This window comes from Pongo abelii, chromosome 4, assembly GCF_028885655.2.
Source record: "Pongo abelii isolate AG06213 chromosome 4, NHGRI_mPonAbe1-v2.0_pri, whole genome shotgun sequence".
NCBI lineage: Eukaryota > Metazoa > Chordata > Mammalia > Primates > Hominidae > Pongo > Pongo abelii.
In genome coordinates, this window is record NC_071989.2 from 157,016,167 (window position 1) to 157,030,703 (window position 14,537).

Genomic DNA, 14,537 nt, shown 5'->3' on the forward strand with positions numbered 1-14,537 from the left:
AGGATTAGTTGAAAGTTTCAGAAAAAGATAATAAAGAAGAATCGAAAAGAGGAAGTTGTAGTTCACATGAGGTGTCTTAATACTTATGCAATACTTTTATCAGTGTATGTGACCTTAAAGGTAAAAAAAAAAAAAAGTGGGAAAAGAAATCGTATACTATATGACTAGTATACATATTTGTTGATGGAGAAGATAGTAGAGTTTGCAGGAGCAGGATGGTGGAGTTGAGAGGGAGCAGAATGTCCCTACAGGAGTAGATTCTGTAAAAGATACGAAATAATATTGCGCATGTTCAAATTGAGTAATTCTCTCTGATCTTTCTCAGGTTCGTTTCTCATCACATCTTGAAAAGCACTGTTTTTTTTTTTCTTCTTTTCTTTGTTTTTCTGGTTTGTTTTTAGATTTTCTTTGTCCATGAAAACTCAAAAGAAGAAAGGCAGGTTTTATCAAATGACCTGTGGAGGGAGCTCAATACCTTATTTGGATACTCAAGTATTTGCTGACTTACCTTTGTAGTAAAAAGCTATATGACCATATATGTGGTAGCTTTAAATCTCTGTCTTAAGATCTTATTTCATTTGAGTGGTAGGAGATTGGAAGAAGGAAAAAAAAATAACTTATTGGTGAGAAGTAATACTTACCCACTTGATAAATACCAGTTTCTTTCTCTCACAAAGGTACCTGCCTCTGCAGGATATCATGTGTATGGAATGTCTTTCCCGGAAACTAAAGGAAGCAGTGACCCTATATCTGCGAGTTGTGAGAGTTGTAGATCTCTGTGCAGGGCGGTGGTGGGAATACATGCCAAGTGGTAAGTGGATTTAGTCTGTGAAGTACGGTAGTTTCCTACTGGAAAGTAGTAACAATGGTTTCATAAAAAGTTACTTGTCTTGAGAAAGGCAATCTAAGTCACCTTGTAGGCTGGCAAGATTTTGTCTAAATTATTTATGTTGGGTTTTAGGTTGTAAAATGCGTTTTACCTGAGGCTTTATTGTTTTAATAGTCTGCTCTTTTCATTTCCTGTCCTTAAGTAACTATATCAGCCTGTTCCACACATCTGTGATTGGAGAACATGAGCCTTTGGTTAATTGAGTATATGTGTATCACATTAGACAGTGCGTGTCCTTTACTCTCTGATGCATGTTTTCCGGTGAATGGTAACAGTTTTCATCATAGATTTCCTCTGCAACTAAACTGCACCCTTTAGTTAAATAAATACTTGCCATTTTTGTAAAATAGGCCACAGAACTCCAATTTCTTTAGAAGGCCTATAGTAGGTCTTGGAGATTCTCGAATAAGGCACTGACTGACCTTACAGGTGAAGAACTCAGAGTTAGCTTCCTAACCACAGCAAATTGTTCCCAGTTGAAGAGACCACCTGAAAAGAAAGTTAATGGCTTTAGCTAAGCAAAGCATACTTGAAAGAGTTAAAAGGCAGTTAAGGCTTCTTTTCAGTTAACGCCAATCCATTAATTGGTAAAATTTAGTTACTATTGTTTTGCAATTATGAATCTGTCTTTTAAAGTCATCCTTTTTCTATGATGTCCAGATTATGAGACTTTGAAAATGGGATAAGGCTGAGAGGGGACCAAAAAATAAAAATAAAAATAAAAAGCCTTAATAGAAGTGAAGGGCTGGAGGAGATAATTGTCTTGTTCTATTCTATAGAACAGAACAGATTAGCTCTGGAATACTGGAATTGTGCAGGTGGGTGCTGCATCCTTTCAAGAGAGTCATCAAATCAGTTGGTAACTCTTATCAGTTGGCCATAGTAGTTATCAATATATACTTTCTTATAAAGAACATTGCAAACACCTGAGGCTGGAACTTATTACTAGGTTTGTGGGAGGCAAACCACGGTTGCTTTCAGATATTTAATGAAAGCCATTCTAAGGGCAAAGGACTCACCTCATCTTGTTTCAGAATGATCCTTTATGTCAGGAAAGAAAAAAAATTAGGGCAGTGTGAAAATGATTGTCTTATTCCTTATATTAGATTTGCTTTTGCAAAGGTTAGGCCAGCCGGAATTCTGAAGACGGGATTAATACAGTATATAAAGACAGGATGGCAGAACTCCCATGTGATACAGTCTTAGCATTAACATCACTACCACTTACCAATTAGAGAAGAATTTGACTGCATGTTGCTGACTTTTAGGCTATGGTAAATAACCTGTGAGCCCAAGGCTTCCCATCTTTGCAATGAATGTAAAAGAGAGTTGAAGCAAACAGTCTCTAGCCTAAGTTCACACTAACCTTGCTCACTAATGCCACCTTGGCCTATTATCTGGCATTTAACCCAGATTCTTTATATAATAGTACTTTATGGTTTACATATATGATCTATTTGGATTCTCACTCCATCTCTGTAAAGAAGGTAGAACTTTCCCCATTTCTCTCGTGGGAGGCAACATATGACAAAAGAGGATAAACATTGCAGAGGTTACACTTGGTTTTAGATTCCAGTGCTGCCATTTGGAAGCTCTTAAACTCTCTCAACTTCATTTTTTATGCTTGTAGATGGGGTGATAACCTTTCTGATTTGGTTGTGAGAATAAATGAAAAAAAAAAAAGATTAACACATTGAATCGTTCAGTCATTAAAAGTTACTATACAAGAAAGTAATAAGAACTGTTACTATAATTAGAGACCAAGTAATCTCTGGTCTCTCCTTACTCTTCACTTTTGTGGTACTAAAGTTAACATGTCTGGACTTTACATGTTAAATGAGATAACTTAAAAATAAAACAACTTTCAAAAAAGTATGTAAGACTTAAATATTTGGGGCCTACTTTTTATTCTTGGCAGTTAATATTTTTCTTTGTCATTAATAAGCAGACAGTTGGCTTTCTGACCACTTTCATTAAAAATAAAAAAGCCCTTGTAACAGATTAAAATAGCATCTATATGAGACTTGTCTCCCCACTTACTTAACCAGCAGCTCCTGCTGTGGAAGTAACCTGCCTCTCTCTGTTCCCATCTTGTTGATTCCTACTATGGTCTCCTGGATAGATAGCTTCCTATCAACAGCATCCCCTGAGATTGGATCACTCTGGTTCTCTTAGCTAACTTGCATCTATCTTTTTCAAAAGAATTAATTGTCTAAAATGGCAGGGGAGTAATAGTTAAACATATGACAGAGTATCAGAGTAATTATTAGAAAATGGATAGAATAATTTGAGATAGGAATTAGGTCAGAACTATGAGCTTCCTAACAATGAGGATCATATCTTATTTATATTTTTAGTTATGTGCACAGAGCCCTGAAGGTTTCACAGACAAGAGAGTACCCATGGGGGAGGAGGAGGGTGGTGATGATCAGGTGGGTGGTCCCACTCCATCCACCAAATAGGTCCTAGTTATCTGGGTTAAAATTGCGTTCTTTGTTGAAGATTTCTATGCCTTAAAAGCAACAAAACCAAAAAGTCAATAATAAAAGCCTCCTCCATAAAGTATTAACTCAGATTAAGTGGAGTTTCTGACTCATTTCCTCTGTTACTAAAGGAGTATATTTTCTGTTACGTTTATTCAGCTTTAGTGTTAGCTTTACGGAAATTTGAAGAGGAAGTCTTTTTTAACTTTTGGTAAAAATCATGAGTGCCTAGTAAATGTTAATGAACAGAAAGATGAACCTGGCTCTAAATACTTCTGAACTTCTCAGGCTTTACAGATTCCAGTTTTCTAACACTATTAAAGAAGATGCCAGATGTTGAACAGCTATATGGCCTTCACCCTCGATACCTTGAGAGGCGAAGAGTAAGGGGCCATGAGGCTTTTAGCATTCCAGGAGTCCTAGAAGCTTTGCAGGCATGCCCAAACTTAGTGGTGAGTGCACCTGGTTGGACATTTTGGCATCAACTGTTTATGAAATAATAGACCAAAGAATGATAGACGTGTTCACTCACATGCAAATCTCATCTGTCACAAACTTTTAAGTTCCATTGTGTACTTAGCATCTTGTGGTACGTAAATAAAAGCTTTGGATGCTAAACTAAAATTCTTTCTTATGCTTGCTTTGGCATTATTTTCTAGGGTGTGGAAACTTCTCATTTGGAGTTGGTAGAATCCATTTGGACATATATGCCCCATGTTCATATTTTGGGGAAATTTCGTAATCGTAATGGAGCTTTTCCAATTCCTCCTGAAAATAAACTGAAAATTCCTGTAGGAGCCAAAATCCAAACTTTACATTTAGTTGGTGAGTACATGTTTCTTGGGTCACTTGTAACTCCTTGAAATGCCATAAAATGTGAATATTCACTGAAAAAGAATAATGAGAATTTTAGAGATGGCTTTGTTGATTGATGACTGCAAAATAAATGTTTGCAAGATCTGTATAAAATTTCCAATTTCCCATTAAAGATCCACTGGTGTGCGGGAAATACTGCTTCACAAGTGTACATTCTCCATCTGAATATTCTTTGAAATTATATACCAATAACTTCAACTTAAGCAAAAAGTGTAAATATTTTCTCAAATTTGTCACCTTTGGTTTAGGCCACTGAAAGGAATTCGGGGGTCCCTGTTAATATAGCTGGCCTTTAATATTTGTTTACTACTTTATTCTGTATATGTACACACACATAGAGAGAGAGAGAGTATATGTGTTTTAAGCATTATTCTAGGTATTGGGGATGGTCCAAAGAACTGGAAATTTCTGAAACTCAGGTGGTACAGGGAGAGCATCAGGAATGATAAGGAGTAGGTCTTAAATAAGACTTAGATACACAATTATGGGAGAAGAGTAAAGATTTCTAGCAACCCTTCATTTATAAGATCAGGGAGTGATATCTAGTTTGAAATTGGATTTTTAGATATAAAAGGATTCTGTAATATCTGGAATTTATAGTATAAGCTCCGTAAGGTCAAAGACTTATTTCCATATCTTTATATTTTCTACAATGCCTGTCACAGTTCATTGCAAATATAAGTACAGGGTAAGTTTTATTAAAATGCGTTGATTTATGGGAATCATTTAACAGTTTAACACTGTATTATGGTGATGCAGAGGTGTGGTAAATTAATAAAAATGAAAATTACCAGGAGAATGGGCAGGTATGAACTTTGTTTATAGAGTTTGTTTGAGACAGAAAGTGGATTGGGCCTAGGGTATACTGTCTTCTCTGCGTCTGTCTCACCCTTGCTTCCTTGGGTTTCCTAATCACTACAATCAGTACTACCATCTTCATAGTATTAAAATAGTTGCTAAATTTAACCTTTGTGACTTCTGCATCTTACATCTCAATCTGTACCTCACTTCTGCTTTTTGTCCTTTTGTTTCATCCTTAATTTTACTTCCCATTTGTTGCTATACAATGTGTGTGCATAGTTCAAACTAAATTTAACTCTGCTATTTTGAGAGGAACAAGTTAAGGGGTAATCCTTGTAGGTTACAATAAGAACATTTGGCAGAATTTAGCCTTTAAAGAACTGACCATTCAAGTACTGCAATTTTACATTCTCTAGTTATTCTTGCTAGCAGAGCTTCTATTGTCTCAAATTTAAAAATTGCATTAAACAGTTTTGCCAACTACTGTTTGTTAAATGCCATCATCCTGGATCCTTGGATTTCTTTAATAAATTTGTGTCCCTTCCTTGGCTTTTATCTTCTTTCGTCCGTATTTCCTGTATTTTTTCACCTCACGCTACACCTCCCTTCTTCTGGTCATGGTCCTCTGTGGGTATGATTCCTAGTATTAAGCCACTCATGGATCCCATGCATCAAATTACCTTTACCAATTTGAAATTCTAAAATAAATGACTGGCAGGTTTCTGCTTTTCTCAGAGCCATGCTGGCTGGCTTCTCCTACACATTTACAAATTCTTAAGATTCATATATTTATAGAAAACAGCTTTTAAAGTTCTGTGTTTAGCTATCTTCCAGATATCTATTTGCATATTTAAACCCACCTAGCTGACTTTGCTCTGAGAAATATAGTTCTCCTACTGGGGGGCAGTGGACGTTGGTAGTCAAATAGTAAATTTGTGTGTTCCATCTCCATCGTTATAGTTTTGCTTTCAGTAATCCATTTTCACTTCACCTCTTCTGGGAAAATGTATCCTAGAAGAGTTGTAAGATTATAAGAAAGACTTACATGTCTAAGACACAGAAATACTTTTTAAACTCTATCTTCCCATTGGCCTTCTCTAAAAAAGTTAAGTCAGTTTATGGTTTACATAAACTGTTCTTTGTAAGCCTGTTTTAAATAAGGCAAACTTGATAGATTTTGTGTAATTTGTTCTGATAAAAATCCTTGAAGGTTAAACTGTTAATATGAAAAATAGACTCTTGAACTTATAAGCAAAATATAGTATATTTTTGTGATTTTTTTTCTTGTTTGTTCTTTTTTATATTTGTGTTTTAGGGGTGAATGTTCCTGAAATTCCTTGTATCCCAATGCTAAGGCACCTTTATATGAAGTGGGTAAGACTCACTAAACCACAGCCATTTAAAGACTTCCTTTGTATCAGCTTAAGAACTTTCGTCATGAGGAACTGTGCAGGTAATGGTACACAATTATGGTGGAATTAAACATAAGTTATTCTAAAAATATCCTGAAGCAAACTCTAGCTACATTTGTAAATACAATTATATTATGCTATTACTATTTATGTCTTACAACGTATTCATCTTGTGAAGATAAATGTACTTTTTGTTTTAAAGACATTAGAAAGATGATTTGTGTTTGACCTTTGACCTCAGCAAAAAAAAAAAAAAAAAAAAAAAACAGAATATCTCTGTTTTTTACAGGTACTTTTTACTTTTCATAGGATTGTTTTATTAAATTTCAGTCTTCTTTCTTTGTTTCTGGTCTCCGAATCATTCTGCATGTAAATAGTTGGCTTCCTTAATCTACCTTAAACATAGCTTTTATGGTATTATCCTTCTAAACAGAAATCTTTAGTGTCCCTGTTGCCCTAGAGCAAGCTTGTTCAGCCCACGGTCCACTGGCCACAGCCCACATGATGCCCAATACAATTTCTTAAACTTTCCTAAAACATTATGAGATTTATGCATGGGCTTTTTCTTCTTCTTCTTCTTCTTCTTCTTTTTCTTTCCAGCTCATCAGCTATCTTTAATATCAAGACAATTTTTCCTCTTCCAGTGTGGCCCAGCGAAGTCAAAATATTGGACACCCCTGCACTAGAGCATTAAGTGGGAACTACTCTGCTTAAGGTCATGATAACCAGGACCCCACTTGATAACCTTATTCTGACGCCTTTCCAAGATACATCTTCTTTTATCATCACATTTGACTATTCATTGTTCCCTGGTCAGCCATACAGCTTTCCACCTCAGTGTCTTCTCTTATGCTGTATTATTGTTTTGTTATCCTGAGATGTGCACTTTCTTCTTCTTTTTTTGTATGCATTCTTCAGATTCTGCCTTTTCCAACTTACTTTTCTCGTCTTTCTTTTTCTTTTTCATGGAGTATGGCAGATCTTATTTTTATACTTGATGCAGTCTACCTTCTTATCCTTCTATAATTATTTATGTTAGTTCTAGCTCCATGTCAACTGCAGGTTTTTTGATGGACAGGACCATATCTTTTGTGATCTTCTGTAGTAGCTAATGCAACACTGGTCATAGAGATGATTAAATGATTGAGCTGTTTACTCGAGTGAAGGATCAAATTTTTTATTTTGACTTTTTCCCATTAGTTAGTTTGAGTTCAAAACTATTGAGCCTTTAGAGAATGTACAGAATACTACATATCTCTACAGTGTTACTGAAAAACCTTTATGCTGAGTAAGTGTATGGTTAATAGGCTAACACTTTCATTTATAACAAGAACCTGATTGCAGAGAGCCAATTTGGCTGTCATTTTAAGACTTAGAGTTTATAAGTTATACATGTCTTTCACTGATTTGAAATTCATTTTAAGACACTTTACGTTGTTCTATCAAAGATTTTTTTTTTTCCAGGACCCACAAATTCCTTGAAATATGTCCCTTTAGTAACAGGCTTAGCCTCTGCCCGAAACTTGGAACACTTAGAAATGGTTCGAGTTCCTTTCCTTGGAGGTCTTATCCAACATGTTGTTGAAGACAGTTGGAGATCAGGTATTCATTTTCTTTAGTTACTAAATATTTTTTGAAAATCAACTTAAAAAAATCATTAAGCTTTTATTTAACTTCCCTGGCAAGTCTTTAAAAAGAAAATGCTCATGAGTAACTGCTTTCTCTGTTGTATTTGATGGACAGTAAGTAACCATGAGCATAGCTAGTATTCATTTTCTTTTGGTACACATTAAACTTTCTTAAAATAGACAGTAGAGTGATAAGACATGTTTTCTAGCTTGTTTTGACTTTTACATAGCTAATAATACCTCCTCTTATATATGGAATCTTTCTTAGAAATGTTAACAGGGATTTCTAGCGTTCTTTGGTGATGTTTTACAACTTGTACAGCCGAGGCTTCCAAAAAAAATTTAGGCATTAATAATGTTAATATCTATCACGTAATACTTTATAATATAAAAAATACTTTTATACATATCACTTGGATATTGATTTACCCATCAGATGATATTTAAAAGAAAAAAGTTGTTCTGTGTATACTTAACTATAGATAAATAATACATAACAGAATGTGCTCTGTGTTAAACATCTCATTGCAGAAAAAAATAGTGGTTTAGCAAAATGGATGATTAATGGGTGGAAACCAAAAATTTAACTTTGGCTCTCTAAAATAAAATGGAAAGTCATGAAGTACCATTGTTAACAAACAGACATTATAGTTAATACTGTTGAAATATAATGAAGAGTAAACACTACATTTCTAGACATTTTGTCAGTCAAGTGTGGTATAAGTGTACTTTATTACATTTAGCCAGTGGGATGAAACAACCCCTTAAAACCAACAGTATTTTGGTTGATGGCCATAGTTAACAAGATAAAAGTCAAAAACGAAAAGAAGGCTACTGATGCATTCACTAGAGAGAAGACCTGTAGAGAGGTGCTAAAAGCTGAGTTTGTGTAAAGGTCCTAAAAGAAAAACAGAGATTTTTCTTCTCTAATCGGTTTTTAAGGGTGACCCTGCCTTGTATTTTACTCAAGAAGTCAGCATACCTCACACAAAAATTAATTCTAGATGGGTCATAGATTCAGATAAGAACAATTTTGAAATGAAATTTAAAAAAATAACTTAGAAGAATGTCTTGTTGACCTTGAGTACACAAAGACATCTTAAACAGGACACCAAAAAGCATTTACCATAAAGAAAATATTGATAAGTTGTACCAAATTAAAATTAAGATTTTTTTTTTTTTGTCCATCAAAAGGCATGATTGAGAGAGTGAAAAACCGGCCGGGCGCAGTGGCCCACGCCTGTAATCCCAGCACTTTGGGAGGCCGAGGCGGGCGGATCATGAGGTCAGCAGATCGAGACCATCCTGGCTAACATGGTGAAACCCCGTCTCTACTTAAAAATACAAAAAATTAGCCCGTCGTGGTGGCGGGCACCTGTAGTCCCAGCTACTCGGGAGGCTGAGGCAGGAGAATGGCGTGAACCTGGGAGGCAGAGCATGCAGTGAGCCTAGGTCGACTGCAGTCCAGCCTGGGTGAGAGAGTGAGACTCCGTCTCAAAAAAAAAAAGAGAAGAGTGAAAAACCAAGCTACAGAATGGGAGAAACTGTTTGTAATACAGATACTGGGTATTGGGAAGATATAAAGGACTCCTGGAATGAATAAGAAAAAGGCAGGCAACTCAATAGAAAAAATGGGAAAAGACTTGAATAGAAAAGTTTGCACACAAGAAGCCAATAAACATGAAAAAACGATAAAGTTTACTAATCATTAGGGAAATGCACATTGAAACTACAGTGTGATATTCAAGCACTAAAATGACTATGCCTACTCGTGACTAATATGAAAAAGATAAAAACAGTAATGTTGGCTAGGATGTGAAGCAACAGGACCTTTCATACACTGATGGTCAGAATATAAATTCATACAACCACTTTGAAATACTGTTTGGTAGTATCTACTAAAGTTGGTTATACACATAGCAACAGTTGCATTCCTGGCTTTAAACCCAACAGAAATGTTTACATATGTTCACCAAAAGACATTTTTAAGATTGTTCATAGAAGCACTGTTTCTAATCATCCCAAAATGGAAAGATGCCTATCGGCAATAGAATGGATAATTAAATTGTGGCATATTCATATAGCAAAATACTGTACAGTAATAAGAATGAACAGACTACAGCTACACAGCGATATGGATGAATCTCATAAACAGAGTGTTTAGTAAAAGAAGACAGACACAAAAGTATACAAACTTTGTGATTTTGTTTATACAAATTTAAAACAGATAAATCAGTAATTTCTTTAAGCTATACATTAGTAATTTATTTTCTTTTTTGTAGGTAAATACAAGTTTCAGAAACATTAAAAAAAATCAGTTAAAGTGGTTCTGGTCTTGTTCCATATGATATTTGGAGGTTCAAAATTTGACCAGAAATGGCAGGGTTTCTTTTTTTACAATTCTGTCATCAGCTTCTGACTTTCTAAAAATCCTTACTTAACAGTCTAAATCTTTTAGAGTAGTTTTCAGATGCCATCAGAGTGTCTTTTCAAAATGAGGGTCTGCTTTCATCTCCTTTTAGGTGACTAGTAGTTATAATTCATCTTAAGATATTAATTTCAATGCAAAAACAAAGCTTAGATTTACTTTTAAACCAGTAATTATCATCTAAGATAATACTTTATAGTGTATAGTATACAAATACTTCACTAAAAATGCTATGGTCAAAAGAAATACTTGTTTTTGTTCCTCGTCTTTAGGTGGTTTTAGAAATTTGCACACTATTGTTCTGGGAGCTTGCAAAAATGCTCTTGAAGTAGATCTTGGTTACCTCATCATTACTGCTGCCCGTAGGTATGTTTCCTCTTTGTATTGTGTCTCTCACTTTAGAAGTAATTATGTTTTTCCCTGTTTTACAAAAAACTGTGGAATGTGTGTGTATATATGTGTATACATTTGATCAAGCCTTGTTCAAATTTAAAATACAAAGATGTCTAAATAACAGATAAGTATAACATCATGGTAGTCTTAATGTTATAACTGGTAACCAGTTGAGCTGCATACTAGCGAGCTCCAGAGTGGAATGGTCTCATATCAGAGAAAAGCAGTGGAATTTCTGGAAACGGCTGAGAGTCCAATAGAAGTTAGCATTGAAGCTCTGGTGTCTGTAGCCCTCTCAGGACCATTGTCTCAATCTCTGGATGATTTTCTGAATTGTACTAGTTACTTGGTGGTAATATTTGCTATTCAGAAATTGGTGTTTTAAATCAGCTTTTCCAAAGTCTGACCTTGTAACACCTCTATATTTTTTAACCAAGTGGTTATATCACTTTATGCAACATTTACTATTTCTTACATATCAATGGTCTGCCTCCACTTTTATAATATTTTCTTTAAGCATTTTCAAAATGTATTCAAAAACAAAGCTTTTTCCATCAAGAGACTTGATTAGGATTATAAATAAAATAAAAGTGTTTGTAAGTTTAGGTAGGTATTGTTACCTACTACAGAACTATACTCTTTGTTAAAATGCAACATTAATAGCTAGCCTAAGCAAAATGTCAAATACCAGCACCAGATGCAGATTCTCACATTGACTCTTCAGGTTTAGTAAAGCACTTGAAAGGATATAAGATTCTTAACTGTAATTAAGTGTTATTTAATGTATAGCTTCAGTGTACTGCCTAAGATTTCCTTACACTTTGCAGGTACTCCTTTGAAGAAAATATTTTTTTTTTCAGTGGAGGAAGTGGGAGGGAAGTTGTTGACATCTGTGACACTTCACTAAAGTCATAAACTTCTTTCAGAGTCTTACTGATATGGTTTGGCTCTGTTTCTCCTCAGATCTCATCTTGCAGCTCCCATAATTCCCATGTGTTGTGGGAGGGACCCAGTGGGAGATGACTGAATCATGGGGGTGGTCTTTCCCATGCTGTCCTCATGATAGTGAATAAGTCTCACTAGATCCGATGGTTTTAAAAATGGGAGTGTCCCTGCACAGCCTCTCTTTTTTTGCCTGCTGCTATCCATGTAAGATGTGACTTGCTCCTTTTTGCCTTCAGCCATGTTTGTGAGGCCTCCCCAGCCATGTGGAACTGTAAGTCCATTAAAACCTCTTTTTCTTCCCAGTCTCAGGTATGTCTTTGTCAGCAGCATAGAAACGGACTAATACACTTATATTAGGAGGAATCTTTGATTCTGATGGTTTTTGTTTTACTCTGATATGTTCTTTCTCTTTATTCACAGGTTACATGAAGTTCGGATCCAGCCTTCCCTAACCAAAGATGGTGTCTTTTCTGCCCTAAAGATGGCAGAGTTGGAGTTCCCCCAGTTTGAAACCCTTCATCTAGGATATGTAGATGAGTTTTTGCTACAGAGTAAGATTATCCCATTTTAATTCCTAGAATGACTGTAAGAAATTTACTTGACAAACTGAAATCTGAATTGGGTTGTGCCATGTCTTTTTGAACATAAGACAAATTAAAATCTTAGGTGCTCTCACGTCTTGAAAAATAAACTTTTAAATTAGAAATGTCAGTGATTTTTTTTTCCATATTGCCTCTGATTTTAGCATATTATAGAAAATATAGTTACTAACAATACACCAGAAAAAGAACCTTATCTACATTTGATATTGTCTCCACTTTACTGCCCAAGTTTCTTTCCCATTCTGCTTCATTTTTTTCACAGAATGTCATCCTTGGTTCCATTGTTGAATTTGATCTGCCACACTTCTTGAAGCTTTTGATGGTCCTCTCAGATGAGGTCCCATTCCCTGCCCATGCTCTTCATTTCCATAATAAGCCCGCTGGGGGTTCTGGATTTTCCAGATAGTGTGAGCACATAATGGTCAGTATTCATTTAATGATGATTGCTGTTGGAAAGCTTGTTCACAGCATTTTCTTACGCATTTACAATTGAGAACTCATTTCTTTGGGTTTGAATGCATGTCAATTCATTATTCAAACTATTTTTCCATATGGCATCAATAAGATATGAAAGAAAATTTTCATCACCAACATGTTTTTATTTATTCAAGAATTCATTTTCTTCCCACCTGATTTGCAACAAATCTTTCTTGAACTCTCATCATCATAGCAGATAACATTTTTTCTTTGGATCTAGTTTGTATTGTAGAAGAACATAAGAAGCCTTAATTCTTCCATTCAGGACAATCCAGCTTAAAAAACATGACTGTTTTTCATTTCTAATATATATTACAATAATAGTTGTGGGTTTTTTGTTTATTTACTTTTTTGTTGTTCACAGTACTCATTAATATAGGTGATTACTTTAAAAAGTCAAGCCATCCTTTTCTAGACAGTTTACTATTAGAATCATATTAAATCTGTATAGCATTGAAAAAGATCAGCTTTTCTCCAAAATAGCTTTAAAATGCTAATGAGTACAATGATTTTATATAAAACTAATACATTTGATATCAAGCTTTTCTGGTTTTGAATGAAGTATCTAACATTCCCTATGTTTCTGCAGTGTCTGTATAGTAACAAAATTATTAGCTTTGAAATTGATATTCTTTCTATAATTTTGTTTTCTATTTTTCCCAAAAGCTCAGAACTTGACAAATTGTGTACCTTCAGGATGGCCAAATTTAGGTCTACTGAAGAATTGTCTTCAAGTGTTATCTTTATAACCAATTATTTTCCTGTAATGTTTCTTTCTCTTCAACATATGTTTTCAATAGCATAAAAATACCTTCTTGACTACCATTATCTCATAGTTTTCAACACAACTTGTTTCATGTTCTGTTTCATACTCAATAGTCTGTTACGTTGAACTTTGTACATTCATTCTCTTCTTATTTGCCACAGTTTAACCATTTCTTCCATGTGCATACTATCTTCTGTCCCTCCAAAGATGACCTAGGATTCTCTGTTTCGGAATAGATGCCTGGTACTTCTTATGGACGATGTCATGAGGTCACTGCTCACTCACACTCTCTCACTTAGTTTCTCTCTTCTCAGTAATTTAGATTTGAAGCATCTCTCCAAGAAGTGATGGCTGGCCTCTGGTAAAACTTGAGTCACTTTCTTGTTATAAAAGGTCTGGCAGAATAAATAAATAGAAACATCACCTGTGTCTTCTAACAATGACCCAAAGATGAATCTTTAGAGAGTTCTTTGTTCATGTGGATTTATGATCTGTAAGCTTTATGTAATACTGATAGAGATGTATAACTCAGTGAAAATTTCAGAAACAATATAGTCCTAGCCCTAGAGTCCTAGCAATTTAGTCCTAGAGCTTGAGGGAGAGAGAGAATTGAGGCCTGTCTGCTACTAATCATGAGACCTAAGCAAGTTAATTCTTCTCATTTTTTAAATGAAGATAAGGTGATATTGTGCTTTTCTCTTGGGTAGCTCTGAGGAACCAAGGGAAAAGTGATGTATACATTTACGGTAATCTCTGACACTTAGGAAGTATTCAATAAATGATAACTTTTACCTTTAGCTGACCTGTGGGCTGAAAAGAAAAACAAAAATGAATCTC

The 14,537-nt window shown here is 35.0% G+C and overlaps 1 protein-coding gene across 11 annotated transcripts in view; it reads left to right on the forward strand.

The window, feature by feature from the left end:
- FBXO38 (F-box protein 38) overlaps window positions 1-14,537 on the forward strand; it is a 59,138-nt gene that overhangs the window by 14,871 nt on the left and 29,730 nt on the right. For all 11 annotated transcript variants that reach the window (XM_063724309.1, XM_002816056.3, XM_024247311.3 and 8 more), the window contains 7 exons: window positions 678-811; window positions 3,661-3,824; window positions 4,032-4,197; window positions 6,365-6,502; window positions 7,926-8,063; window positions 10,790-10,883; window positions 12,276-12,406. In XM_063724309.1, coding sequence (XP_063580379.1) covers window positions 678-811; window positions 3,661-3,824; window positions 4,032-4,197; window positions 6,365-6,502; window positions 7,926-8,063; window positions 10,790-10,883; window positions 12,276-12,406 — 965 coding nt within the window. The remainder of the gene's footprint in view (window positions 1-677; window positions 812-3,660; window positions 3,825-4,031; window positions 4,198-6,364; window positions 6,503-7,925; window positions 8,064-10,789; window positions 10,884-12,275; window positions 12,407-14,537) is intronic.